This window comes from Phytophthora ramorum, assembly GCF_020800215.1.
Source record: "Phytophthora ramorum isolate Pr-102 chromosome Unknown Phyram_PR-102_s0003, whole genome shotgun sequence".
NCBI lineage: Eukaryota > Oomycota > Peronosporomycetes > Peronosporales > Peronosporaceae > Phytophthora > Phytophthora ramorum.
In genome coordinates, this window is record NW_027150649.1 from 2,043,817 (window position 1) to 2,069,431 (window position 25,615).

The 25,615-nt window shown below is 54.3% G+C and overlaps 9 protein-coding genes across 9 annotated transcripts; 3 read left to right on the forward strand and 6 right to left on the reverse strand.

Moving 5' to 3' along the window:
• Nucleotides 1-153: 153 nt before the first annotated feature.
• Nucleotides 154-2,933, forward strand: KRP23_3812 (DENN domain and WD repeat-containing protein SCD1; the record flags this gene model as incomplete). The annotated part of the gene is made up of 2 exons (XM_067888713.1): nucleotides 154-290; nucleotides 374-2,933. The coding sequence occupies 2 exons, from the start codon at nucleotides 154-156 to the stop codon at nucleotides 2,931-2,933; spliced, it is 2,697 nt and encodes an 898-aa protein (XP_067747929.1).
• Nucleotides 2,934-3,059: 126 nt separating this feature from the next.
• KRP23_3813 (Autoinducer 2 sensor kinase/phosphatase LuxQ) lies at nucleotides 3,060-5,912 on the reverse strand (the record flags this gene model as incomplete). Its single annotated transcript, XM_067888714.1, has 1 exon — nucleotides 3,060-5,912. The coding sequence occupies one exon, from the start codon at nucleotides 5,910-5,912 to the stop codon at nucleotides 3,060-3,062; it is 2,853 nt and encodes a 950-aa protein (XP_067747930.1).
• Nucleotides 5,913-10,612: 4,700 nt separating this feature from the next.
• On the reverse strand, nucleotides 10,613-11,966 carry KRP23_3814 (uncharacterized protein; the record flags this gene model as incomplete). Its single annotated transcript, XM_067888715.1, has 2 exons — nucleotides 10,613-10,619; nucleotides 11,584-11,966. 2 exons carry the CDS (start codon nucleotides 11,964-11,966, stop codon nucleotides 10,613-10,615), a joined length of 390 nt encoding a protein of 129 aa, XP_067747931.1.
• Nucleotides 11,967-12,246: 280 nt separating this feature from the next.
• On the reverse strand, nucleotides 12,247-12,504 carry KRP23_3815 (uncharacterized protein; the record flags this gene model as incomplete). The annotated part of the gene is made up of 1 exon (XM_067888716.1): nucleotides 12,247-12,504. One exon carries the CDS (start codon nucleotides 12,502-12,504, stop codon nucleotides 12,247-12,249), a length of 258 nt encoding a protein of 85 aa, XP_067747932.1.
• A 996-nt stretch (nucleotides 12,505-13,500) lies between these two features.
• Nucleotides 13,501-14,699, forward strand: KRP23_3816 (uncharacterized protein; the record flags this gene model as incomplete). The annotated part of the gene is made up of 4 exons (XM_067888717.1): nucleotides 13,501-13,626; nucleotides 13,711-14,262; nucleotides 14,321-14,539; nucleotides 14,610-14,699. The coding sequence occupies 4 exons, from the start codon at nucleotides 13,501-13,503 to the stop codon at nucleotides 14,697-14,699; spliced, it is 987 nt and encodes a 328-aa protein (XP_067747933.1).
• Nucleotides 14,700-14,750: 51 nt separating this feature from the next.
• On the reverse strand, nucleotides 14,751-17,375 carry KRP23_3817 (uncharacterized protein; the record flags this gene model as incomplete). Its single annotated transcript, XM_067888719.1, has 1 exon — nucleotides 14,751-17,375. One exon carries the CDS (start codon nucleotides 17,373-17,375, stop codon nucleotides 14,751-14,753), a length of 2,625 nt encoding a protein of 874 aa, XP_067747934.1.
• A 205-nt stretch (nucleotides 17,376-17,580) lies between these two features.
• On the reverse strand, nucleotides 17,581-19,466 carry KRP23_3818 (uncharacterized protein; the record flags this gene model as incomplete). The annotated part of the gene is made up of 5 exons (XM_067888720.1): nucleotides 17,581-18,234; nucleotides 18,300-18,386; nucleotides 18,448-18,552; nucleotides 18,623-18,946; nucleotides 19,014-19,466. The coding sequence occupies 5 exons, from the start codon at nucleotides 19,464-19,466 to the stop codon at nucleotides 17,581-17,583; spliced, it is 1,623 nt and encodes a 540-aa protein (XP_067747935.1).
• Nucleotides 19,467-19,710: 244 nt separating this feature from the next.
• KRP23_3819 (uncharacterized protein) lies at nucleotides 19,711-23,396 on the forward strand (the record flags this gene model as incomplete). The annotated part of the gene is made up of 6 exons (XM_067888721.1): nucleotides 19,711-20,454; nucleotides 20,516-20,856; nucleotides 20,913-21,020; nucleotides 21,086-21,113; nucleotides 21,177-21,294; nucleotides 21,367-23,396. The coding sequence occupies 6 exons, from the start codon at nucleotides 19,711-19,713 to the stop codon at nucleotides 23,394-23,396; spliced, it is 3,369 nt and encodes a 1,122-aa protein (XP_067747936.1).
• A 17-nt stretch (nucleotides 23,397-23,413) lies between these two features.
• Nucleotides 23,414-25,572, reverse strand: KRP23_3820 (Sorting nexin-17; the record flags this gene model as incomplete). The annotated part of the gene is made up of 4 exons (XM_067888722.1): nucleotides 23,414-24,043; nucleotides 24,100-24,856; nucleotides 24,927-25,119; nucleotides 25,182-25,572. 4 exons carry the CDS (start codon nucleotides 25,570-25,572, stop codon nucleotides 23,414-23,416), a joined length of 1,971 nt encoding a protein of 656 aa, XP_067747937.1.
• Nucleotides 25,573-25,615: the final 43 nt, after the last annotated feature.

Genomic DNA, 25,615 nt, shown 5'->3' on the forward strand with positions numbered 1-25,615 from the left:
AGTCCCGTCCGAACACCACAAAGTAAAATTTCCAAAAAGCTTAAGTTCCGCCGTCGCGTCTCTGCGCTCGCGGCCTCAATACTATACATCAAGTCGCCACTCTGTCTCTTAGGCGCCGCCCAGCAAGGTCTCCATATTCCTCTTCCCGCTGCGATGCCCGCCACCGCCTCCTTCGACGACGGCGCCAGCGTGACGCTCGACGCCGTCGTGAGCGACCCGCACCTGCACGCGCTCTTCCTGCAGCACCTCTCAGCCACCAACAAGAAGGACTTTGCGCGCCTTCTCTTCCTGTACGTCGCAATTGTCGCTTTATCTCTTTCAAACGACTCCATTTTCTCATCGGAAAGCTTTCTTTATTGCTTCGTGTTCGCAGTGTTAGTGTCGAGGAGTTCAAGAAAGTGTTCGCGTCTCCCGAGGACAAGCACTCGCTCGAGGACGAGGACCCGGCGCGCGCCCACCGCCGCCAATACGCCAGCAAGATCATCGCCAAGTTCATGAGCCCCGACGCCTTCCTGGACATCGCGTCCGAGAACTTGCGGATACTCAACAAGTCGGTCTGGAGCTTCGGCAAGCTGCTGCGCAACGACCTGATGCTGTACTCGGGCCTGGCCGCCAAGACGGACCTGTTCCAGGACGCCGAGGTGGCCGTGAAGAAAGCCCTGCAGCCCAGTTTCAGGCACTTTGCTGCTACCCCGGAGTTTGCCGCGTTGGTGGCAAGCTCTAGGCTTACGTACGTTGACGCGGACGACAGCTCGGACGACAGCTCGGACGACGAACTGCAGCAACGGACAGGAGATTCGTCGCCTGCGTCAGTGTCGGGCGAGAGTCTGGCGTCGCCATGTGAAGCCGCGTCCGTGACTAGCACGCCACGCAGCTCAAACGCTCGGAGACATCGGACAGCTACGACGTTTTTGACGCTGGAACGCGTCCTGGGCAACCGGAGACTGTGCAGCGTGTTCTGGGTGTTTCTGTTCAAGGAGCGCACACACGAACAGTTGAGTCTGTGGATGGATCTCCGGTACCACCTGCTGCCGATTCTTGACGACTTCATCAACGCGGCACAGGTTGACTCTGACGACGACGATGAAAAGCAGCAGGAGAATGACCAGCAGAACGAAATTGAAGCCCAACAGGCTGGTGAGCTCATCGAACAGCTACTAGCAGCAGGGAGTCGTATTGCTGCCAAGTACCTGACTGTGAGCGCGAGCACGCGAGTGACCTTCGTCGGTGAGGCTGAGCAGGCGCTGCTGCGCGACTACGAGTTCCGTGTGGCCTGCTGTCTTGAGGCGGGCAGTTTCTCGCTGGCAGACGCTGAAGTGCTGCTTCGAACGGTAGAGCGCATCCAAACCGTCATCGAGGCTGACCTCAAGGTCAACCACTTCGTTCGCTTCATGGGAAGCGAATCGTTCAAGTCACTGGTGGCGTCTTATCAAAGCCGCTTGCTCAGCCCATCCGGTTCATCGAACGCGGTAACTTCCGCGGCTTGCGATGGCTCCAGCACGGCCTCCGACAGCAGCATGACCACGCTTCAAGAGTTGTTCCAATGCATGAATGTGGCGTCGCACCAACCGCAGCGGGTACGGAGTAAATCCTTTACGCTGCGAGAGCTCTTCCAAGGTCAGCTTCGTGGAGAACCGCAGAGCAAATCTCTCATCAGTTCTGTGCTGAGTTTCCGCTTGGATGTGAATGACCGGTCACACCCAGAGATGGTCAAGGAAGTGCTGCACACGCTGGCAGATCCAAACAACCACAGTGAGAGCAGCAGCGATCTGTACCACCATCACGCGATACCAGACCACGTCGAGGCTTTCTTCCGCCCTGCAGGAGCAGACGTCGTGCGTGCCACAACCCGGCCGGAGCCTTCTCTTTTCCACATGACTATCGGAAATGCTGAGAAAGCATTTTACGGTGCCTGCCTTACTCGATATGTACCACTGAATGACTCGAGCAAGCTGGGCCCATTGGAGCAAGTGCTGCAGGAGACTGAGGGCCTCGAAGTATACGTTCCAGCGGGACTTTGCATCATCAGCCGGTACCCAATTCTTGACACTCTCAAGCAGCGTTTGGACTCACTGCATGCGGCAATGCAGGATGACGAAGCATACCTTTCTGACGTGAACTGGTTGCCTTCTGCATCACAGATGGCTGGTTTGCTCAGTCCATTTGACTTTGCTGCTGCGACTGTCTCACAAGAGGCCGTACCGTCGCTCTCGGCACTTGACAAGTACGTGGACTTCAGTATGGAGGAACTGTTTAGCTGCTTGTCTGTCGAGCACGTGGTCGCATTGGTCACATGCATGCTTCTGGAAAGACAGATCGTGCTAGTGAGCTCGCGGTATTCGGTGCTTACCTCCGTGGGTGAAACGTTGAAGAGCTTGATTGCCCCGCTGCAGTGGAGCCACGTATTCGCACCTATCCTGCCCAAAAATATGCTGGAGTGCTTGCAGTGCCCTACGCCGTACCTGTTCGGCGTGCATTCCAGCTACCGCGTGGAGTTGCGCGAGATGCTTGAACGCGAAGGTTGTGGCGACGGAATCGTCGTGGTGGATCTAGATGCAGACACGATGAGCTCTCCAGGGCGGCCTCAGCTTCCCGATGCTGTCCGTGAGCCACTTGTCTCGCAGTTGCTTCAGCTGCTCAAGCCGAAGGTGTTTTTCAGCGACTTCGTACCCATGCTGAGCAGTAGGACAGATGCGTCCCTCGCGCGTGGCTTTCCACAGAGCCATGTGCGCACATGCTTTCGGGAGGCAGTGGCAGCGCTGCTCCGGACGGTCGAGGAGTTCCGGTTCGTGCTGTCGGACGATTTTGACTACGTTGTGGTCTTTGACCGGATCGCGTTCCTGCGCCGCCTGCCACCGCGCGAGCAGTCCTTCTTCCGCAGCTTCCTGGAAACGCAGGTCTTCTCGCACGAGATTGCCTCCGTCGGTATTTAAGCGCGAAGTAGACGCTACGAGTAGGTTAGAAGCTCAGTGAAAAATGCAAAAAGATAGATTGGCCATTAGTACGTTGCCGTTTTGATATCCTACAGGGAAAATGAAATACCACGCCTCGGTTCTGCGTTACATGATCCCACAGGGTCCATTAGCACGGTCGTGCGGTGAATTGCCACGTACGGGAGCGGACGCACTTCCACTTCTGGCAAGCTCACGGAATTCAAAGTTGCGACGGAGGTACCCGCGCAAGTGGCGATGTTCCTTCTTGAGCAAGACGATGGAATCGTCCAGCGACTGTTTCAGTGAGAGCATGACAGCCGCGTCAGCGAGTGCTGTAGGTTTCTGGTCCGGGCCCAGTTCTGATTGGCACTGCTGGAGCTGTTCGCAAGCAACTTGCACGCGGAATGCAGCCTTGGAGACACGCATTGCAGCGACGTACGCCGACGACCCCTTTAGCGAGTGAGATTCTCGTCGAGTAACCTGGATGTCGCCTTGCTCATACGATGCTAAAATGCGTGACATGATCGCTTCACAACTCACTGTGAACTTCTCCAGTAATTTCAAGAGCAGCTCTTCGTGACCGCCACATTGCTGTACGCCCAGGGCGTAGTCCACGGGGTCGCCCTCCGGAATCGCAATGCTGGCAGGATCCATCGTCACTCGCATTGCTGCATCGCTCTCGGTGGTTGCGCTGGCGTGGTCAACGCTAGGAGGACCTCGGGCACCGCTTCTGCCGACAGGACTACTGATGTTCAGTCGCTCTAGCATTGCCGCAATTGGATCTCCTCCCGAGCGTTCGTCAGAGCTCTTGTCGGAGTCGAACCTCTGCAAGCTCAGAGGTGCGTTGTCATCCCGACCTCCATCAGTCACTGCTCTCGCCCGGCTGCTCATCACGTCAGAGCTTGCATTTGGCGACAGAGGCTGCTGGGAAGAAGTGGACTGTGGCGCCGAATCCTTCTTGCTGCCTATGAAAGGCGGGTGGCTCCACAATGTTGGGTTGCTGTGAGAAGACACGTGGTCTGCTGCTTCAGAGCAATCCAGTGGTTTGTCCTTCATATTCGGCAAGGTAGCAGACGTCTTGTTAATTTCCTTCCAGTCAGGAATGTCAATAACACCTCCGCCAGTGTCACGCTGTAGAGTCAGAAGGCCACTGGAGCGTGTACTGTTTCCAATTGAAGACCCCAAACTGAAGATTGATGTTGTAGGGATTGCAGTGCGCACGGTAGGACCAATCTGACGTCTGATTGCCATTGGGTCATCTAGCTCCAAATTCGAGATTGCGCGCGCAAGATCCAGCTGCTGCATGTGGCGCGAGGCAGGGGCAAGTCGAGAGCCTGATTCTGCTGGTGCGTTTACGATGTCTCCGTCATCAGCTTCACTGTCAAACGAAGGACGCGGGGTCGGTGACGCAGTTGGATATACAGCCGGGGCATTTTCTCCTTCGACTCCGCGTTCCCTAGACGAAGGTGGCGATGACACCGCTTCAAGCAGAGCCGGAAGCACGCCTGCTATTTCAGAACTGGGTGTGTTGCAGTCCTCCGATCGATGAACCGAAGCGGCCTTCGGTTCGCTAGGCATTTTTGGGCCAAGGTAGCGCACACGCATCCACTGGCGGATAGCTTTCAGTAAACTGTTTTTCGAGATAGGCTTCACCATAAACTCGTCCATACCTGCGTTCAGACATTTCTGTCTGTCTCCACTCATGGCGTAAGCAGTCAGTCCAAGCACAGGGATTCGTGGCAGGTCGTTTTCGCACTCGAACTCGCGGATTGCCTTCGTAGCTGAGTATCCATTCATGACGGGCATCTCACAGTCCATAAAGATCAGATCAAACTTGGTGGGGTTATCCGAGTAAGCATTTACTGCATCCCGTCCATTGACTTCCCACTGCAGAAGATGGTCTGCTTCCTGGAGGAAGCACTTTACCACTTCCCAATTGAACTCGTTATCTTCAGCCACCAGTATTCTTGCCTGCCTCGGGATTATAACCTTCGCATTGTTGGTAGTAGCAACAGAGGCTGCGCTAGTCGTGCTGTCACTGGAGTTAACGTTCGATGTGCTCAAATTAGGCGGCGGCGCAGATCCATCGGAAAGCAGGTCGTTCGCAGCGTAGAATATCCCCTTCGCATCGGCATCATCCAGCAGCCGAACTACCACCGTAAAGTAAAAGTTGCTGCCAACATCCAACTCGCTATCAACGCCAATTTGACCATCCATGAGCTCTGCAAGCTGCTTACAGATTGCGAGACCCAAGCCAGAACCAGTGGGGTTGTTTTGACGCGTGCGTTCCAACTTCGTAAACAGTGAAAAGAGACGCATCTTCTCTTCAGCATCCATACCAATACCAGTATCGATGACTTGGAACAGTAACTTCTTGAAGGCCTTTGGTAGCTCAGGGGTGTATACAACACTGCATGTCACCGTAATTGATCCCTCGTTAGTGAACTTGATAGCATTCGACAACAAGTTCAACAGGACTTGGCGCAGACGCACAACATCGCCGATTGCAATCCTAGGTACATTGTCGTCACACTTCAGATCAAGTTTGAGCCCACGTTCTCGAGCCTTAAACTTGAAGATCTCAATGGAGTAGTCCAGTAGTTCGTGCATCTGGAAAGGTGCGGCTGAAATCTCCAGGTGCCCAGCCTCGATTTTCGACAAATCGAGGATGTCATTGATCAAATTCAGTAAAAGTGACCCCGACACGTACGCCATGTGCACATACCTCTCTGGTGCCTTGTCGAGAGGCTGCTCCTTCAGCAGTTCTAGCATGCCTAGCACGCCGTTCAAAGGCGTTCGCAATTCGTGGCTGAACGAGGCCAAGAAATTCACCTTGGCAGTCTCCATATGCTTCCGAGCGGTGTAGTCTTGTCCCACACCAATCACACCGCGAATGTTGCCGTGCATATCCTTCTTACTCGACGCGTTCACAAGGAGCAGCAAGAACACACCACGCTTCGTCGTCATGGGAAGCTCCATCTCACCAACGTCAATGCCAATCAAAGCTTGGTTCAGCAATTGCCGAACCTGCTGCCTGCTCTCCGGAGTGATGAACGTATGTACCAACGAAAGGCCTAGTACATCAGACTTGTGATAACCTGTGATCTCCTCGATTTTCTGGTTCCATTCATTGATACTACCGGTGGTATCAATACCGAAGATCGGGGCGTTGGCAGTATCAATCAGTCGGAAATACTCGTGTTCTTGGGCAATGCGATCGGTGATATCTTGCCCGATTCCGACAACGCCAACAATCCTACCATTTGAGTCATACCGTGGGGTCGCGTTTAACAAAATCTCGATTCGTGTGCCTGGTCGGGTAATCAATGGGAACTCAAAGTTCGCCGTTTCTTCTCCTCTTAGGGCCTGAGATAGCACTTCAGCCACGATCGGTCGGAACTCTGGCGAGATAAACGTCTCCACAAGATTTTCACCCATGACCTCATCAATAGCGTAATTTGTAATCTGTGCCGCCTTCCTGTTCCAGATATTGACGCACATATTGGCATCAACGCCAAAGATTGGAGCATTCGCTGTGTCGATAAGACGGCTGTACTCCTGTTCTTGCGCAATACGCTCCGTAATGTCCTGACCGATGCCAACCATGCCCTTCACCTCCCCGTGTTCATTGTAGCGCGGCGTCGCATTCAACAGAATCTCCACACGACGACCAGCCTTTGTGATCAATGGGAACTCAAAGTTTGCGGTCTCTACGCCCTCGAACGCCTTCTCGAGTACGCTACGCACAGGCACCTTGTACTCCTCGGAGATGAACTCAGCAACCAGATCTTTGCCCAAGACGTCCTCGTTCGTATACTGCATGATATCGGCAGCCTTCCGGTTCCAAATATTAACGCGTCCGTTAGAGTCCACTCCAAAGATCGGAGCGTTGGCAGTGTCAATCAATCTGCTGTACTCTTGCTCCTGAGCAATACGATCCGTGATATCCTGTCCAATACCAACCATTCCAATCACGTCGCCATGTTCATTGAACCGTGAAGTAGCGTTCAACAATATCTCTACACGCCTTCCTGCCTTAGTCATCAGGGGGAACTCGAAGTTTGCCGTTTCAACACCTTCCAACGCTTTCGATAAGACGAAGCCTACTGCCTCCCGGTAATCCTCTGTAATAAATTTCTCCACCATATTTTCACCCATGACATCAGCCGGTGTATATTGAGTGATTTCCGCAGCCTTCTTGTTCCAGATATTCACCAGGCCATTCCCGTCCACACCGAAAATTGGCGCGTTAGCAGAGTCGATTAGTCTCGCGTACTCTTCCTCTTGAGCAATCCGGTCAGTAATATCCTGACCAATTCCCACCACACCAACGATACGACCGTGCTGATCAAAACGGGCCGTCGCGTTCAATAATATGTTCAGCTTTCGGCCAGTCTTGGTTATTACTGGCACCTCAAAGCTTGCTGTTTCGTTTCCTTGCAACGCATTTGACATAATCTCGTAAACGATGTCTTGGTACTCAGGCGCGATGAAGGTTTCCACGTATTTTTCTCCAAGAACTTCCTCAACAGCGAAATTGGTGATCTGTGCAGCCTTGTTGTTTAGGATGTTCACACACATATTCACATCAACACCAAAAATCGGGGCGTTAGCCGTATCGATGAGTCGGCTGTATTCTTGTTCCTGCGCAATGCGGTCCGTTATGTCTTGTCCAATACCGACCATGCCCATCACTTGACCCTGCTCATTGTAACGAGGCGTAGCATTCAGTAGAATCTCCACTCGCCGGCCCGCTTTCGTGATCAAGGGAAACTCGAAGTTTGCCGTTTCCACACCTTCAAATGCCTTTTCCAGAACGCACCGAACGGGCACACGATACTCTTCCGAGATAAACTTCGCCACGAGGTCCTCCCCGAGCACGTCCTCAGTCGTGTACTGCATAATGTCAGCAGCCTTTCGGTTCCAAATGTTCACTAGGCCATTACAGTCCACACCGAAGATCGGAGCGTTTGCCGTATCAATTAGACGCATGTACTCTTTCTCTTGAGCAATACGATCTGTAATATCTTGACCGATTCCAACCATACCAATCACTTCTCCGTGCTCGTTATTCCTTGGTGTAGCGTTGAGCAAAATCTCTACGCGCCTTCCAGCCTTTGTCACTAATGGGAACTCGAAGTTAGCAGTTTCAACACCCTCCAGCGCTTTGGATAAAACCAATCCCACAGCTTCGCGGTAATCTTCTGTGATGAATTTCTCCACCAAGTTTTCACCCATCACATCAGTTGCTGTGTACTGAGTAATTTCTGCAGCTTTTTTGTTCCAGATATTCACGAGGCCATTTGCATCCACCCCGAAAATTGGGGCATTGGCCGAGTCGATCAATCTTGAGTACTCTTCTTCCTGCGCAATTCGATCAGTAATATCCTGTCCAATGCCCACAACACCAACAATATGTCCATGTTGGTCGAATCGAGCGGTAGCGTTCAGGAGAATATTCAATTTACGGCCTGTCTTGGTGATCACTGGCACTTCAAAACTTGCCGTCTCATCGCCGTGCAATGCTTTGGACATAATGTCATACACAAAACCTTGGTATTCAGGACCAATAAACGTTTCCACATATTTCTCTCCAAGAACCTCTTCAACATCATAGTTCGTGATCTGCGCGGCCTTGTTGTTCAAAATATTCACGCACATATTGGCATCAACTCCAAAGATTGGGGCGTTAGCAGTGTCAATCAGGCGGCTGTATTCCTGTTCCTGCGCGATACGGTCCGTGATGTCCTGTCCAATGCCAACCATGCCCATCACATCGCCCTGTTCATTATAGCGTGGGGTCGCGTTCAGCAGAATTTCCACACGTCGACCAGCTTTCGTAATCAAAGGGAACTCGAAGTTTGCTGTCTCCACACCTTGAAATGCCTTCTCTAAAACACTTCGCACAGGAACTTTGTACTCTTCGGAAATAAACTCGGCAACTAAATCCTTGCCGAGCACGTCTTCAGTAGTGTACTGCATGATATCAGCAGCTTTCCGGTTCCAGATATTAACTAGGCCGTTAGAGTCTACACCGAAAATTGGAGCATTAGCGGTGTCAATTAAACGCATGTACTCCTTCTCTTGTGCAATACGATCCGTGATATCTTGACCGATTCCAACCATTCCCATCACCTCGCCTTGCTCGTTATACCGCGGCGTAGCATTCAGCAGAATTTCAACTCGCCGACCGGACTTCGTAATCAACGGAAATTCAAAATTAGCTGTCTCCACACCTTCAAACGCTTTTTCCAATACGCTCCGAACTGGATCCTTGTACTCTTCCGAGATAAACTCAGCAACCAAATCCTTGCCCAGAACATCCTCATTTGTATGCTGCGTGATGTTGGCTGCCTTTCGATTCCAGATATTGACACGCCCATCGGAATCCACTCCAAAAATCGGAGCATTTGCAGTATCGATTAGTCGCATGTATTCCTGTTCCTGAGCGATGCGATCCGTAATATCTTGCCCGATTCCAACCATGCCGATGACCGCTCCATGCTCGTTATATCGCGGTGTGGCGTTCAGCAGGATTTCAACACGCCGACCGGCCTTGGTGATTAAAGGGAACTCAAAGTTTGCCGTCTCAACACCGTTTAGCGCTTCAGACAGAACATAACTTACTGCCTCCTGGTAGTCTTTCGTAATAAACTTTTCCACGAGGTGTTCACCCATGACAGCGTCAGCCGGATACTGCATGATCTCCGCAGCATTCTTGTTCCAGATATTTACACGACCTTCCGAGTCTACGCCGAAAATCGGAGCGTTGGCAGTGTCAATCAAACGGATGTACTCCTGCTCCTGAGCAATTCGTTCAGTAATATCCTGTCCAATGCCTACAACACCAAAGATTTGTCCAAGCTCATCGTATCTAGGTGTAGCATTGAGCAAGATCTCAACTCTTCGCCCAGTCTTGGTAATAAGGGGGAAATCGAAATTGTTCGTCTGCTCGCCTTCGAAAGCTCGTTGAAGTTCCAACTCAACAGTAGCTCTGTGTTCTTCTGCAACGAAACGGTTCACCAGATCTTTTCCCATGACTTCTTCGGCTGAGTATTGAGTGATATCAGCTGCCTTCACGTTCCAGATGTTTACCAAGCCGTCTCGGTCGACACCAAAAATCGGAGCATTTGCTGAGTGGATGAGCCGATTAGTTTCCTTCTCTTGTGCCATTCGAATCGTGATATCTTGTCCAATGCCAACAACACCAATCACAGCACCCTTCTCGTTGTACCGTGGCGTTGCATTCAACAAAATTTCAACGCGACGGCCATTCTTTGTGATCAGCGGAAACTCGAAGTTAGCCGTTTCTTGGCCTTCCAATGCTTGGGAAAGCACTGTCCACACTGCTTCTCTGAAATCCTCCGGAATAAAGTTTTCGACCAGATTTGCTCCGAGGACTTCTTCATTCGGATACTGCGTTGTTTCGGCAGCTTTCCGGTTCCAAATGTTCACACAACCATTCGCATCCACTCCAAAGATTGGCGCATTCGCAGTATCGATAAGGCGCGTGTACTCCTGTTCTTGAGCCCGGCTGTCTGTGATGTCCTGACCAATTCCAACAGCCCCACAAATGTTACCAAAATGATCATACTTCGGCGTCGCATTCAGCAGGATGTCCAGCCGACGCCCACTTTTCGTGATCAATGGAAAGTCGAAGTTTGCTGTGCCCGTTCCTTCTAAAGCCTGTGACAAGACCTTGGCTACAGCATCTCGGTAGTCCTCGGAGATGAACTTGAACAGCTCTTGACCCATTGTGTCTTCATTTGTGTAGTCGGTGATTGCTGCCGCCTTCTTGTTCCAAATGATCACCTCACAGTTACAGTCAACACCGAAGATGGGGGCATTTGCTGTGTCGATCAGCCGGCTGTACTCCTTCTCTTGAATAATACGGTCCGTTATATCCTGTCCGATTCCGACAACACCCACAAGTTTCCCAGTATGGTCGTAGCGCGGTGTAGCATTCAGTAAGATTTCCACTTTTCGTCCAGTCTTAGTGACCATCGGGAACTCAAAGTTAGCCGTCTCGGTCCCCTGGAAAGCTCTCTGAAACACTGCGGCCACTTCCGACCGAAAGTCTTCCGAGATCAACGTATCTACCAGATCCACACCCATAACTTCTTCGGGCGCGTACTCGCTAATCTGTGCTGCCTTTGTGTTGAAAATCACCACTCTGCCTTCGGTGTCCACGCCGAAAATCGGAGCGTTTGCTGTCTCAATGAGCTTTCTATACTCCATCTCCTTGGTGTTCCTCTCCGTCACATCTTGCCCGATGGCGACGACGCCCACCACGGAGCCCAATGAATCAAACCTCGGCGTCAGACACAGCACAATCTCCACCCTCGAGCCTCTCGCGGTCACAAGCGGGAGTTCAAAGTCTGCGCCTGCAATGCCCGAAAGTGCCTGGTCGATCTTCTCCGAGACGATCTTCCGGAAGCTCTTGTTCACAACTGGCAGCAGCGGTTCCCCCACCATGTCCACGCTGGCGTACCCCGTCATGGACGCCGTCTTGGAGTTCCAGACTGTAATGTTTCCCTCCTTGTCCAGCTCGATGATAGGCGCGTTGGCCTGCATCATGACGGTCGCGTACTGCTTCTCCTGGACGGCCCACTCCGTCACGTCCTGGCCGACGCCGTAGACGCCCACGCACGTGCCGTCCTCGGCCAGCAGTGGCGTCATGTTGGTCAGCACTTGGGCGTTCCTCCCCTTGGTATTGCGTAGCGGGATGCGCAGCTCCAGCTGCGGCTGCTTAGATGCGATGCACGCGTCAATGGCCTCCGTGACCTCCTGTTTGCACTGCACGCCGTACACAAAGTCGGCTAGCGGGCGTCCCAGCACACGCGCAGCCTCGAAGCCCGTGATCTCCTCCATGCGCGGGTTCCAGAGCGCTACGCGGCCGTCGGGGTGCACACCCAGCGCGGGCGCGTTGGCGTCGTGCAGCAAGCGGAAGAGATCCTGCACGCGCGGCCACGGGGCGTCGGAGGCGGCGGGAGCGGCGGGCGCTCGGCCGCGCTTTCCCTTGGGTGGCGCCATGGTGCTGGCGGTATAATGCGGAATGGAAGGGAGTGATTGTCCCCCAAGGGAAACCAAGCTTAGTATGGAGTTTTGTATTGGGACGCCACGCTGACGTGCGTGTAGGTTTCTACCCCAAAAAGAGGACGGGATTTGCAAACTTTTGAGAGGAACTGCAACGTGCACACGAAATATTGGCGAGCGAGGTGTTGGCATTACTGGAGTTAACGGCAAGAAGAAAACGAGTTTTGGTGGGTTGTGGGTGATGCTCGCTTAGTGGTGAGCTGCCGGACGACGTCCATTAGCATTGGTTGGTGCCGCAGCACGACCAGGGGAGGAAGTAATCGTACCAGTGGCAGCCCTTGATGGACGTGTTGGACTCGTACAGCAGGCTGGCGAGCGAGCCGTCCGTGGACGTCGACGAGTCTGCTGCCAGCAGGCGGTCGCCGTTGGTGGCTCGCAAGAGCTGTGGCGAGTCATCTCCCGCGTGGAGGTGGGCGCTGGTCGGGTCGAGGGCGAGCACAGCGATCAGGAGCGCGGCAGCGAAGAGCTTGGACATGGTGGACGGCGACTTGGTTGGGGGACACTTGAGCTGGTAGGGGCGAAATCGCGAATGAGCCGCTGCATTCTGTAGACGCTCACATGAATGCTGCTCCACTCGTCGTCTTCGTATCACCTGCAAGTGCTGGCGCCCTGCGAGGGGCTCGTGGCAACTGCTTTGAGCTGTGATGAAATCCACCACTTCAACTCATTTCGATGTGCAAATGGCTAGTCGCATGGTCAAAAGGGACAGTCTAGCTTGGCAGCGACGCGAAAAGTATTCTCAGCGCTGCCATCGGTCGGAAAAATTCTCAGTGCTGGTGCAACGCAAGGGAAGCAATTGGGATGGAATCATGCTGTTATAACATCGACTGAATGGCCGCTCGTGGTTGGCATGCCTCATTGCAGTCACCAAGGGCACAGTCTCGCGACTGGCAGGCCACCTTCTCTAGAATTTGTAGTACATTGAGCTTTACCAAAACAATCGTGCACAGCGCTTCATACACCGGGCGTGCACCGACGTCTACGAGCATTTCCAGCCGCAGCAGCTCCAGAAGGCAAAGTGGCTGTACCAGTGGCACGCCTCGTAGAGCGAGTTGAGGACGTCCCCATCGGCAGACCCGGACGACGACGTCGCCACGTTCGCTTCTTGCAGTAGTCGATGGGTTTGACCCCTCAGGACGCGAGACGCAGGCAACAATTCTTCAGCATATTGAGCACCTGCAGCGCCAAGAACAGAAACGAAGATCAGCGCAGCGAGCAGCTTGGGCATTTTCTCTGCTTGAAGACGCTAGAGATGTTCGAGGCGAGTTCGCAAATGGCTTTCTTCGCTCGGCAAGCTGTTAGCAACAACCATCTATAGAGGGCAAAGCTCGGCTATGAATCGAGGTCACTACACTCGACGTTGCATTGGAATTCGAGGCCGCCACCTTCTTCTCTTGGTCGCTTCAACGTAGCCATTTCGGTGCACGTAACTCCATCTAAGTACGCTTTACTGCTAAGTACGCACGATAGCATGAGCGAATTCCGACAAGCTACGGAGCTCGTGGGGTCGTTGGAGGCGCGTCTAGCGCTGCTACAGGAGTGCACTATCGGTGGCAATGCTAACATCCCTCTAGAGGAGAATTTCAGCTTCCTTTTGGTGGGTTAACGGATCTCCAATGCTGCATATCCACTTCAATATCACCTTGACACTTGTTTATTGGCTCCCTCTGCGCTTCTACAGACCGCAGTCGATGGGGACGTGGGCGTCATGATGGAGAAATTCCGAGCACGCTGCTCCATGGTGGATCCCGTGACAAGCCAGCCTCGGTTCGGGCCCAAAATGCTGGCGAAAGTACAAGATCTTCTGCGTCGCTACGACGACGTGAAGCTCGCACTGGAGGAGGAGGCGCCGCTGCGTCTGCAGGTCGAAGCGAAGATCAACAAGTTGACAGACGAACAAGTTGCAAAGAAGGTGGTGGAGACTGCTCGAGAGACGGAGAAGAAGGAGGCGCAGCGTGCTGCAGAACTCGCGCGACAACAGGAGCAGCAGCGTATGCAACTAGAAGCTCAGAATCTAGAAGCTGAGCACCAGCGTGAAGAACAGCGACGCATTGAAGCGCTGGCTGCTGCAGCTCAGAAGAAACGAGAGCAGCGAGAGAAGGAGCGGGTGGAAGAAGAGCGACAGCGACAGGTGGAGGAGGAAGAGCGCGAACGCCTGAACGCGTCGATCCCACAGGGCAAAGAGGGGCTGGAGACAGCTATTGCAATGCTCCGGGAAAGCACAGGGGGCGAGGTATGCCGACCAAGTGGTTGTTATGTGGGAATGCTATTGACCTTTGTGTCACGTTTAGATGTTATTTCGCCAGTCTCTTCAGAAGCTCCAGGCTGTAGTGAGCAATATCTGCTCTTCGCCGGAAAACGCTGCCTTTCGTCATATTCCCAAGGATAACGCCCACTTTCACGCTGACCTGGGGCAGTATGCTGGCGGCTCTCAGTGTTTGCTTGCACTGGGGTTTAAAGAGCTTCAGCAGGGAGATGAGACGCAGTCCAGGACGGTCTTCGTGCTTGAGGTGGGCTGCTGTGTCGTTAAGGACCTTGAAGGCCGCACTACTAACGGGTACTGGTGATCATGTTGTGCAGGAACCAGATTTGTCGGAAGATATAGACGCCTGGAGCGACTGGTTCGACGAGCTGAAAGAGATGAAAAGCCTGGTAGAGTCCAAGCTGTGATCGAGACGCCAAGGTAATTTGACCGTTCAACTGCGTTATTTGAGTGTCTTACTAAATGCATTGAATGTCGTTGTGCGATTCCTTCCGCACAAGCTCGACAATGCCAGGATGAGTTACCTTGGACATGACGGCCGCGAATTCGTCCGATGTTAGGCTGTCACGACCCTGTAAATTGAACTCCTCAGTTGCAGTGAGAAAAGCACCGAGCGGTTTGCTGTCGGGCAGCGCAGGTTCCTCCCCGTGTTCTAGTCTCATGCTTTCGTGTGGCTTCCCTTGAGCATGGATGTGTTTTGTTATCAGCTTCATGGTGAAGATAAGGCCAACCGAGGACACTTTACCCGACCCGACAGCGTCAAGGTGCTGGAAGAAGCAAGTGACGTCAGCAGGACTGAGAGCTGCTGAAGTTTCTGGATGTACCGCTGGGTGTTTCTCAACGTGTCGAAGAGGGTCAATCGGTAAGTCGGCTTGTTGCTTTACGCGAACCTCAGCGGCAGGACTCACCAAAAGCTTTTCCTGCTCTCGTGCGTATTTTTCGATTTCTTCTACGCGAGTACCCACGACAGTGCAGTCCCGGTAGCCTTTAGCTTGATCGGCTGCAAGCTTCTCGTCTCTCGTCGATGGAGTTCCTGATGGAGGGGCATTTGATGGGATTCCAGCCAACGAGCCAGTGGTTAATGGGAAGCTGGGGCTGCCTTGAGCTACAGAAATCTCCATGTGTAGCATGGCAAACCACAGGAACGCATCATCGTCGACTGAAACATTCATGAAAACGACAGTGCGGACCAAGGCGCTGGCAGTTGCCACAGTGAGTTTAATGCCATTGACACAGTCGTCGTCGCTGAACAGCTCCACTTCACAATCGCGAAGGGCAACTTCCGCCAGTGCGTCGCCACTGCGGTTCTCAGTGTCCTCAACGCGAAACATGCAGTTCGCTAGTCGGCATCGATGGAGCACCCAGTCATCAGCAGCACGAAACTTCACCCGAAGAATGCCTTCCTTCACGGCGGGAGCACGGAAGAGCAGTCGTTTTGCCTGCTTGTAGCACCCTTTCTTCTGTCTCAGAGTATGCCAAATGGTGTCGACCGAGTCGTGCTCCATGCCAAACTGCGAGATACCCACCAAGACGCTTCCTCGTGGGATGATGGCAGCAGAATGTGTCTCTGCTGCAGTCACAGATGGCGAGTCAACGGGAGATGCTGATCCAGATGAAGGAGACAAGGTTCTTGTTGAAGCGCTGGACGTTGCAGCAGTTAGCATACTCACTCGTCTCACAAGTGCTGCCATCGTGACACGTCGTGGTGATCGAGGGGCTGGTGGCTCGTGGCTCAGCACGAAAATGCGCTTGTGATGTCTCTCCAAAACGATGCCCGCGTTCGCCTCGGACGCAATGTCAAGCGCGTACACAACGCTGTGGCGTAACAAAGCCCGAATGTCATCGTGGAATACCCGCTGATAACGTGCTCGATCCATGGACGCTGCAGAATTTCGGACTAGTTCCATCCATCGACGCGCCTCCACTGCAGATCCAGGGGCGAACGCAACCTCGCATCCAAGACTCCGCACTGTGAACGCGTTTGCTTTCTGCAGTAGTGGAACCACGCGACAGGTAGGCACGAGTTGCACCTCGAAAATCGAGCCCAACTTTCGCTCGCTCTTTTTCACGCGCAGCATTCCGTTGTCAAGCTCGACGTAATGCTGTTTCCAGGGCCCACCAGGCTTCGGTTGAGCTTCAACGAAGCCTTGGAGTTGGTACGGATTGGATTCTTGCGCAGCTAGCAGGCTTGGCTGCTTTTGTGGGCCTTTTGGTCCACCATTGTGACGATACTTGAGCGCGATGATTCGCAAGCGAATAGCGAGGATCCAATGCGTTCGTATTTGCTCCGTCGGGGCAGCTAACAGGAGATACGCCTGGCCGGTGGTCACGATGAACGGGTAAAAGGCCGCGACGCTGGAGCCTTTTGGCCGAACCTCGTTGGTTTTCATGCTCGTATCGTTCGGAACGTCATTTCGGTTTTCTTCTTCTCGACGCGTTTTTTCGATTCTCTTGATGCCTTTGAGTGTCTGCGGCGCTGGATCAACGGGGATGGAGTACGACGCTAGAACCGAGAGCTGACGCAGGTACGTCGTGGTTTCCTGACCGGCGAAACTGGTTGCTGTAAGCGCAAACTGCTTCATTGTTTTCGTCCGGTGGTCAGACGGCTTGCAAAAGCGCAACGTCGAGCGCCCGAGTTCGACATGCCGCGGCTTCCACCGATACTTCGTGCGTAGCACAAAGCGTTTGACCTGCTGGTTCGGCGACAGCTCTTTGCGTAACATGAGAGGTCCTTTGAGCATCGTTGACAGAGCGTCGAGGCGCTCGGAGATATGGCGGAACCACAGATCGGCCTCTTGTTGGGTGTCAGCAACGTACACGTCGGTGGTTTTGTCCGTCGTCAGGCAGATCGAGTGTGGCGGCGCACGGGCGTTCAGTTCCAAGTAATAGTGCAATCGAGTCGCATTGGTCAGGAAGTACGTGGCATCAATCTTCGCAGCGAACGCCGGGCGTGGGTCGGTGAGATAGTAGTCCATGCGCGAGTCCGAGAGCACGACAAACGTGCGCTTTCGCTTTGCATTCTCTCGAGTGCCATTTTGCACCTGCAAGTACCCGCAGAGGACGCCTCGAATGTAGTCTTCCATGGCAGAAACCTGATGCTTTGATAATGGTGCCAACGAGGGACTGCGAGGAGGTTATAAGACCCCGACGAATGCAGCAGCCATGCTCCAGCTAAAATTAAGGTTGAGCACGCAGAAAAGCTCCATAAATGCGGCGTTTTTGGGTTGACAACGTTGGTCTTCGCTCATGTCAAGCTATTCCTATATGTCTTATGCTTAGCTCTTGGCGTTAAAGAGTTGGTCCATCTTCTTTGACAACTGGAGCCAATTCCGTTTGGCCTGTAGCAAACTCGAATTCGTGGTCGTGGTTCGTAAACTGCGTCATGAGGGATCCATTGGATGGACTGCCACTCGGTGTGAACTCTTCACTATCGTGCTGCGGTTCACTTTGGTGGGCAACTGAGCGTTTGTCTTCCGATTCAGCATCAACTGGATCATCGGCGGTTTGGACTACGGAGTCAGCGAGCGAGTCGTTTTCCGTGGATGAGGCGCTGCAGTCGATCCGCAAGCGGGAGCGTTCATCATGCGACGACGTCTCTTGATGGTGATCGAACTGTCGTTGGCGATACTCGACAGCCCGCGATCTGCTGGGGCGAGTTCCTAACACATCGCACAAAAGCTCCTGGTTGCCATCGTAGTCGAACGGAATCTTCTTGGACGAGATATCGCGAATCTCGAGGCAAGTCTTCCGCAGTGGCCGGCACGGCTTCGACGATGGCGACGACACTAGGGAGCGAGTTGCGTCGTTGCACAAATCATTCACCGTCATGTCTGCCAGCAGCACTCGACTCTCGTTTCCGGAATGGCATTGCAGGATGAAGTCGTGGATGTCGGTTTTCAGATCCACACTTTCAAACTTGGTCGAAATCACCTGCCAGTCGTACTAAAATCCCAGCAATCAGTCCCGAGAACAAGGTCAAAAGTGGCGTATGGTTTGCACAAGCTTACCTGCTCGTTAGCAAGAGCCGATGCTGCAAACACCACATGCTTGCGAAGGTTCGTAGCAATAGTGAAGATACGATCCTCCGCTATTTGCTGTAAAAATCGATCAATGTTAGTCAACAAGTTTCAGGTTCCTCCCGATCAATGACTATACCTGGTAATCCGTCAGCACAGATTGAACAGCTCGGTACATCTTGAGGCGATTTGTCTCGACGCCTTGCCAAGACTGCTGGCACTTCCTCCTGGACCTTTCTGCAGCCTACATTTCAAGCACAGCATCCCATCATTAGCCACTGCCGTGACAATTGCCTGTAGCAACCGTGGTCTACCTCCATAAGCTTCACAGTATTGATCCCAACGTCTTCTTTGCGGTGGTTCTCGGCAGACGCTAGCAGCCAACTGACCAGCTTGTTGTTGTTCATCGTCTTCAACGCCGCAGTACCGGAGGACTTGTCGGACCGAGTCGCCAGTGTGGTCGAGTACTGCGTATTCGTAGGGTCCACGCCTTCCATTTGCGCGATTCGGCGGTGATACTGGTCCTCAAGCAGGGTGCTTGACACGCCTGAGTCCATTGCTGCAGTAAACGACGCAGAAGCCTCGCGGAAGTTCTTGTCAAAGGCGCCGTAGTCTCTTCTGTAGGCATCTTCTTGAACCTGCAGCGTACACATCGTCAATTCCTGCAGGAACTACACTACGCAAGCAGAAAATAGGGCTTTGTACCTTGGTTTCCTTCTTGACGCTGTTGATTCGGCGAGTGAGATGCTGCGCCTTCTGGCTGTTGTACCCGTACAAGGCTTCGATCGGTCTCAGCACGTCTTCCTCGAGGTTTTTGGCCAGCTGCTGGTGCTGCACGCTCGTGTTCAAGTACTGCGCTCTCAAACTCGCCAGGGCGAACTTCATCGTGCCGTGCTCCGTCTCGTCCAGCCGCGAGTGCCTCGCCATCTTGCTCAGCTCCTGGGCGTACGTCCTTTCCAGGTTGATTCGGCTCTTGAGCATCGCCACCAAGTTGCCATGCGCTGCCAGACCAGAGGCGCAGTCGGCTCGCACGTCGTCCAGGTTGAAGAGTAAATCCGTCGAGAAGCAGAGACTGGCACTCGAAATCGCTGCCGACGCCGGGCCACTCGATGCAGCGCCTGAACCAGCAGTCAAGCTGGCCGATGGAGCAGACGCCATCACCTTCGCAAACCCTGCGAAACTCCGGTGATCTCCTCAAGAAATGAACAAGGAGAAGAGCTTCTTCCAGCTGAATATGCAGAGATCGGTGAACTATTGCGATGACCTTTCTTAAAGTGAGCTCTTAGAATAGTTTTTTTTATAGCATGAGTGATGGTACTGCAACTTCTAGGACCTTCATTCTCGCTGTGGACGTTACCTTTTTGGCTTGACCGGTCGGTCACTGTCGAGATACCACAAGACGATGGCCATGCGGAGCGTCGACGCCACCTCCAAGACGCCACTGCGCCGGAATACGCCATTGGAGCCGCTTGGCGAGTCTCAACTTGTCAACCAGGTCGGTGGACATCAGCGACACCGTATGAGCGCAGTTGTCGGTTCTGGAGTGCTTCCCGTACCAACAGCTTCACACAAGACGGGCGTAGTGCCGCGCAAATACTCTGTGGTGGAGACCGAATCGCCTGGAAACAAGCGACTGAATTCCCTCGTCCCGTCCAACCGATCCGCCTCGGTCACCTCTGGTAAAGCTGACTGGAGAAGAAGAACGACAAAGCTTCAACATCCAGTTGTCTTTAGCGCCATTAACAACGATCGAGATGACGCTGACGGCATGGAGAGCAGCGAAAGCAGCGCGGACGACGGACTAGCGCAAGGCGTGGCAGATGTGAGGCACCGACAGCATTTTTTCAAGTCGCTAATTGGGCCCGTGGAGTACGAAGACGGCGGATTGGTGACAAAGGGGAACGTTGACCACCGCGGAATCACTCCTCACGTCGTCTTCTCAACGTACCAGACGCCTCCCAGCGCGGCCAAGAACCCGCTGGTCACTTGTGGAGACCCTGTTACGTGTGGCTTTTGCAGTGGGACGAACCTCATGTGGGTCCTCCGCTGCTCGTTTTGTGGCTCTGCCCGTATGAGCGACGCACCGCGACTAAAGTACCTGATCGACATGATACTGAGCATTGACCCCCGAATCAAGCCCGACAAGGTTCGTTGCTGCGTCTCACTGCACATAGTGCTTTGCTCTAAAGTTTGTATGCTTCTTTCAGCTGGCGAAGCGGATCTTAGACTACGCGAAGTTTGATCGAGTGGCAATGAAAGTCGAAGCTACGTTCAAGCAAGCGGGGCTCGTACGGGCCAAGGCTGCGATCATGATGATGAACCGCACGGTGTTGGTGCTAAGGTTTCAAATCATGCGGATGGTTTTCGTGGCGTGGAAGAAGGTCAACGCAGCCAGCAGTCAGCAGCAGGCCACCATTAAGCGAATCATCTCGATCAAAGAGTCTCAGACCAACCGCAAGTGCAGGCATAACGTGTTCGCTGTGTGGAGAGGGCACGTTGCTCGGGTGACGGACGAGCGGCTGCAGCGATTTCAAGTTGCCTACAAGCGGTACGTGCACATTTTGTTGGTCCAAAGTGCAAAACTTACATTTCGTTCTTTATCAGAAACGAAATGACGAAACTACGGCGAATTTGGGGAAGTTGGCGGTCGTTCATGCGAATTCGGAGCAAGGAGAAGATGGCGGAGATGCGGTACCACTACGAAGAAGAATTGTAAGTACCAGAACTGTATGCCACTCGTCCTGCAGGATCAGAGACTGACGATTTTGTGACTCTAGACGCGATACGCCGCTAGAAGCTCAAAAGGTTGGTGGAACAGCACTAGGTCCCTCGAAATTGTCGCTCTCATTTTGTACGTTTGTGCTTTAGGAAATCGATCGTTTGCGAGAAACTCAGCAAGAAACGCTAAAGCTGGTTTATACCGCTGGAGACGCGATCCTGGAGCTGCTTCATGGTTCTCTTCGCAAGGCTGACGACAGCGTACTGAGTAAGCAATTCCCTCCCTCTTAGCTCGTCGGAACCCGCCCAGCTAATCAACGCTCCCTTCCGGTGTCTCCAGAAACGCTGCAGCTTACTCAGATGTATCCGACGACTGCCGGCGAGTTCTTTGAAGCTGCTCACGGCACTGAGCTGCTGGACGCATTGAGTAGTGGGCACGCCATGCCCCAGATCGACGGCTTCGGGCTTGACGAAGAAAAGGACGACGAAATCCTGAGGAAGCTCCTGGACCAAACCGTCGAGAGAATCGACCGATCGGCTCCTTCCGACAGCCTGATGCAGTGGGTTAACTTCCAGCGTCGACGTGGGGCTGAGATGGGGTCGACCAGCAGCGACACGGTTGAAGCCGCGACTGCGTCTCCAACGAAAGGGACCGATAACGCTCCGGATAAACCTTCGAGTGCTGGTACTGGTACGCGCTCTACCAAGATCCGGCCGAAGGACAAGAAGAAGGAGTTCAAGCCCATCAAGTTCCTCCAAGACCTGAGAGGAGTCATCGCCAGTCCTGGCGTCATGCTCAAGCTGCTGTGCCACACGTCGTCCGACGCACAAGCCGAGTACGACCGCATCCGAAGCACCGAGTTGACGAACACGGCGGCCTCTGTAGCGGCCGAAACGTCGACCACCGCGACGACGCTGTCGCCTTCGGCACAAGTGCAGCTTCGGGCGTACTTCAAGATTGTCCCCCGAGTGCTGAACCTGCCACCAGACATCGTCACGCGCGACAGCTTCGTCCTCAACGACTTCGACTCGCTGTACGCGTACGCAGTGTACTTGTATCTCTTCCACCCGAACTACGTCGCGCCGGGCATGACGCTCTCTCCACGGTTCCACCTCAGCTACTCGTTCTTGGCGCCGCAGTGGCAGAAAGTAAAGACTTCGCTTCTCGAGAACGAGTGCGACCCCTTCGCCCAGCAGCAGCTCTACATCTTCCTGACCAAACTCAAGCGGATCAACCTCCAGTTCTTGCGCTTCATTGACATCTGCAAGGCAGTTCGGCGCATCGCGAGCAACCACAAACGGGTCGTGACTCGAGAAGCGTTCAACGACTTTTGCAGGCGGGTCCTCGGCAAGGACTCGAATATTTCTGTGGCGCTCGAGAAAGAGACGCTGGCGTCGTGGGTAGCGCTGCCAGCGGCAAAGCTTCTGTCGCTTTGCGAGAGCGAGGACGAGTTCCGCAGGATCGAGCAGGTCTACAAGGAGAATGTCCTCGACCTGATCAAGATCTTCCGGATCTACGGCAGCGCGGCCGGCGGCAAAGGCATTCTGGAGCAAGAGTTCCTCAAAGTCATGACCAAGGCCGGCGTCACCAACAAGAAGAACATTCTGAGGTCGCACTTGCAGGTGATCTACCAGCAATCAAGGCAATCCAACGGCGGCATCCCCCTGGACGGCTCCGCTGTGGGAGCTGGTAACTCCAGTCCCGGCCCAGGCACAGGAGCGGAGGGCGAGGACGACACGGACGACCGAGGCGCGACTCCGAACGAGTTTTTCGAGGCTCTGACTCGCGTTGCATACCACAACTACCAGAAACGCCGCGAGTTCATGGGCCAGATCGCTACCATGATGAACATGGGCGACGAAGTCAGCATGGAGACGGTCAATGGGTCGGGGTCGCTCCTTTTGTGCGTGCTGGACCTGGTGGTGGACAAGGTCGTGCCCTTGACGAAGAAGTTCCAGGAGCAAGGACTGACGTTCAAGAAGCAAATGATCCATCCCGACGTGCAGCACGTTTGCAAGACCCAGGAGAAGAAGCTCAAGCGCATTTTCAGCACGTACTCGCAGAGGAACAAGAACCCTCAGTCCCGCGGGAAACTGCTCGACCTGAGCGACTTCGAGGGCCTGCTGAAGGATAGACGGCTCATCGACGCGCTCTTCCCGCACGGCAAAATCAAGCAGCTTGTGTCTTTCGTGCAGCAAGACGGAGAGATCGGGAACGCCGCGTCCAGTATCAACGGGTACGACGCCGACAGCGAGTTTGTCTTCGCCGAGTTCGTGGAGGCGCTGTCGGCGATCGCAGTGTATCGCAACGCCAACCCGTACCTACCGTTCGCCAAGAAACTCGAAACCTTCTTCGACGAGTACTTCTAGGCTAAGGTTTGCAATTATCAAGTTTGCGCTGCTAGCCCCACCTCAACAATCCGGCAGTCGATCACTGCCTCCGGTTCCAAGCCGACGCCCGGCGCGAGCAGCCGTTCGACCTCTCCTGCGTCTTGGAAACTGCCCGGCCAGAACGAGCTTGACTTCCGCTTCGTCTGCAGCCACCCCAGCTCTTTCCAGGCGGAGGCCACTAAACTGGAGCAAAAGTACTTGCGCTTGTCATCCTGAGACTTGGTCAAGTCCCCGTCAGTCATGGGGGACGATGGCGCTGAGCTCGTGCTGCTGCCAGCAGTGGGAAAGGCGTCGGCGGCGGCTTCGCACACACGGTTCGCTGCACGGACGGAGCCGAAGAGGCTCCGGTCCGACTCCCCGCCGGAGCGAAGGATGCCGAGGATGCTGTAGGGGTTGCCGTCAACGCTGCGTACGAATTCTCTCAGCTGCTCAACCAGCTCTGGGGTGCGCTCGGCCGCCACTTTACGCACCACAATCGAGTCGGACACCTCGCGCGCGTAGGCCATCAGCCGCGCTTTCAACGAGTACACCTGGATCCCCTCCGAGGTAGCTTCCATGATCCGCAGGAGAACGCGCGACTCGCCCGGGACGACGATGCCAACGTGGTCGTACTTGGATCCTGTGAACTGCAGCACAACTGTCAGCACGATACCTCCCTCCAAATCAACTCGAAGTGACGCACCTTTCGCTGCAAGCGGCTGGCTCCGAACCGACACGAGAACAGGATGATGTCGCCGCAAGCAATGCTGTCGTGCAGCGACGTGACGTGCACCACGCTCTTCTCCCGGTGTCCGAGTTCGGGGTCGCGCGAAACGGACACAACGCCCAGGAACGACATGAGCATCACGTCTGCGCCCGTCACGGGGTGCAGCAGCAACTGCTTCAGGAACGCTTCCAACTGCTCTTTGCGGTGGGTGACGAACTCGCCTTCCAGCGGCGTGAAGACGTGCTTCGGGGGCAGACCCGGCAGCTCGGAAGTGGGGTATTTCTTCTTCAGGTGGCTGTGCAGCGCGTCGAACTCCTTGTAGCGCCGGGAAAGCTGCCAAAGCGCTCCGTTGAACGACACGTCGATCACGTAGCTCGTGTACGAGCGCTGCGACAGGTCGCTCACCTTGCTCTTGGTGCCGACGATGGCCAGGTCGATTGTCGGCTGCGGCATTTTGTTCGCGGGGACTAGCGCGAGCTGGATGCGGCGATTCGCGCAGCCGAGGATGTAGTGGCCGATGGACTGCTGCTCGTCCGTGAGCCATTGGTCTCCGACGTCCAGGTACAGCACCAAAGTATCCGCTTTTCGCTCGAGGAGCGCCAAAAGATCCGACTTTTCCCCGTTCACGGGTCGACGCAGCTCCGCTCGCAGCTGCTTGACCGCATCCAACTTGACTTGGCCAACGCTCACTTTCCCTTCCGAGGCTTCGCTCACAGGCACAACAGTCGACACGCTACAACGCACAAACAAAACTGCGTCAGCTAAGAAACCCTGCAAAGTGCAAAACGTTTTTGCGCAAATACCTGTCGCCATCGCCATCTGTGGCCGTGACCCGCAAAAGCACAAGCGACACAGGGCTTTTCGCGCTCTCAACCTTTGCACGAGTGCGTTGCGACAACAGCTGCGCAGAGCGCAGCGCGTTCTCTTCGGACCACGACGGTCGGTTCTCTTCGTCCTCCTCACTTTCGGACCCGCTGGACGCGAACCGAACAAACGCTGCACAACATTTGCAGCAGTTAGTTAAAACAATCGGATAGAATACTAACGAACTGTACGACCATTTCGGTCGCTCATTTCTTGTTCGGCGCCAAGCTTCGTGGCCAGTTGCAGACAGTGTAGCCACTCGTCCCTTTGCGTTCTTGTGCTCGTGGCGAACTGCAGATTCTGCTGCGCAACGACTGCAAATCGGAACTTGGCGCCGCTCTCGGATTGGCCAAAACTGTGGCTGCTGCGCCGCAGAGTGCCGTCCTCTTTGCGGATTTCGCGGATGTTTTGCACCAGACACAGGTCCATCCCGAGTGGCAGCGAGTTGCGGCGTTTGCGCGTGCCGCCGTCCGCGTCCGGGTCCACGACCAGCGCATGGCGCAAAAGAAGCAGGCGGATGCGCAACCAGCCCCCGAACTGCGCGCTAAACTGCCACAGCTCCCCGCGGTGCAAGCACTCGTCCATAGTGGGGCTCGTCCGAGGAGTGACTGCGAGTTTGTATGTGAAT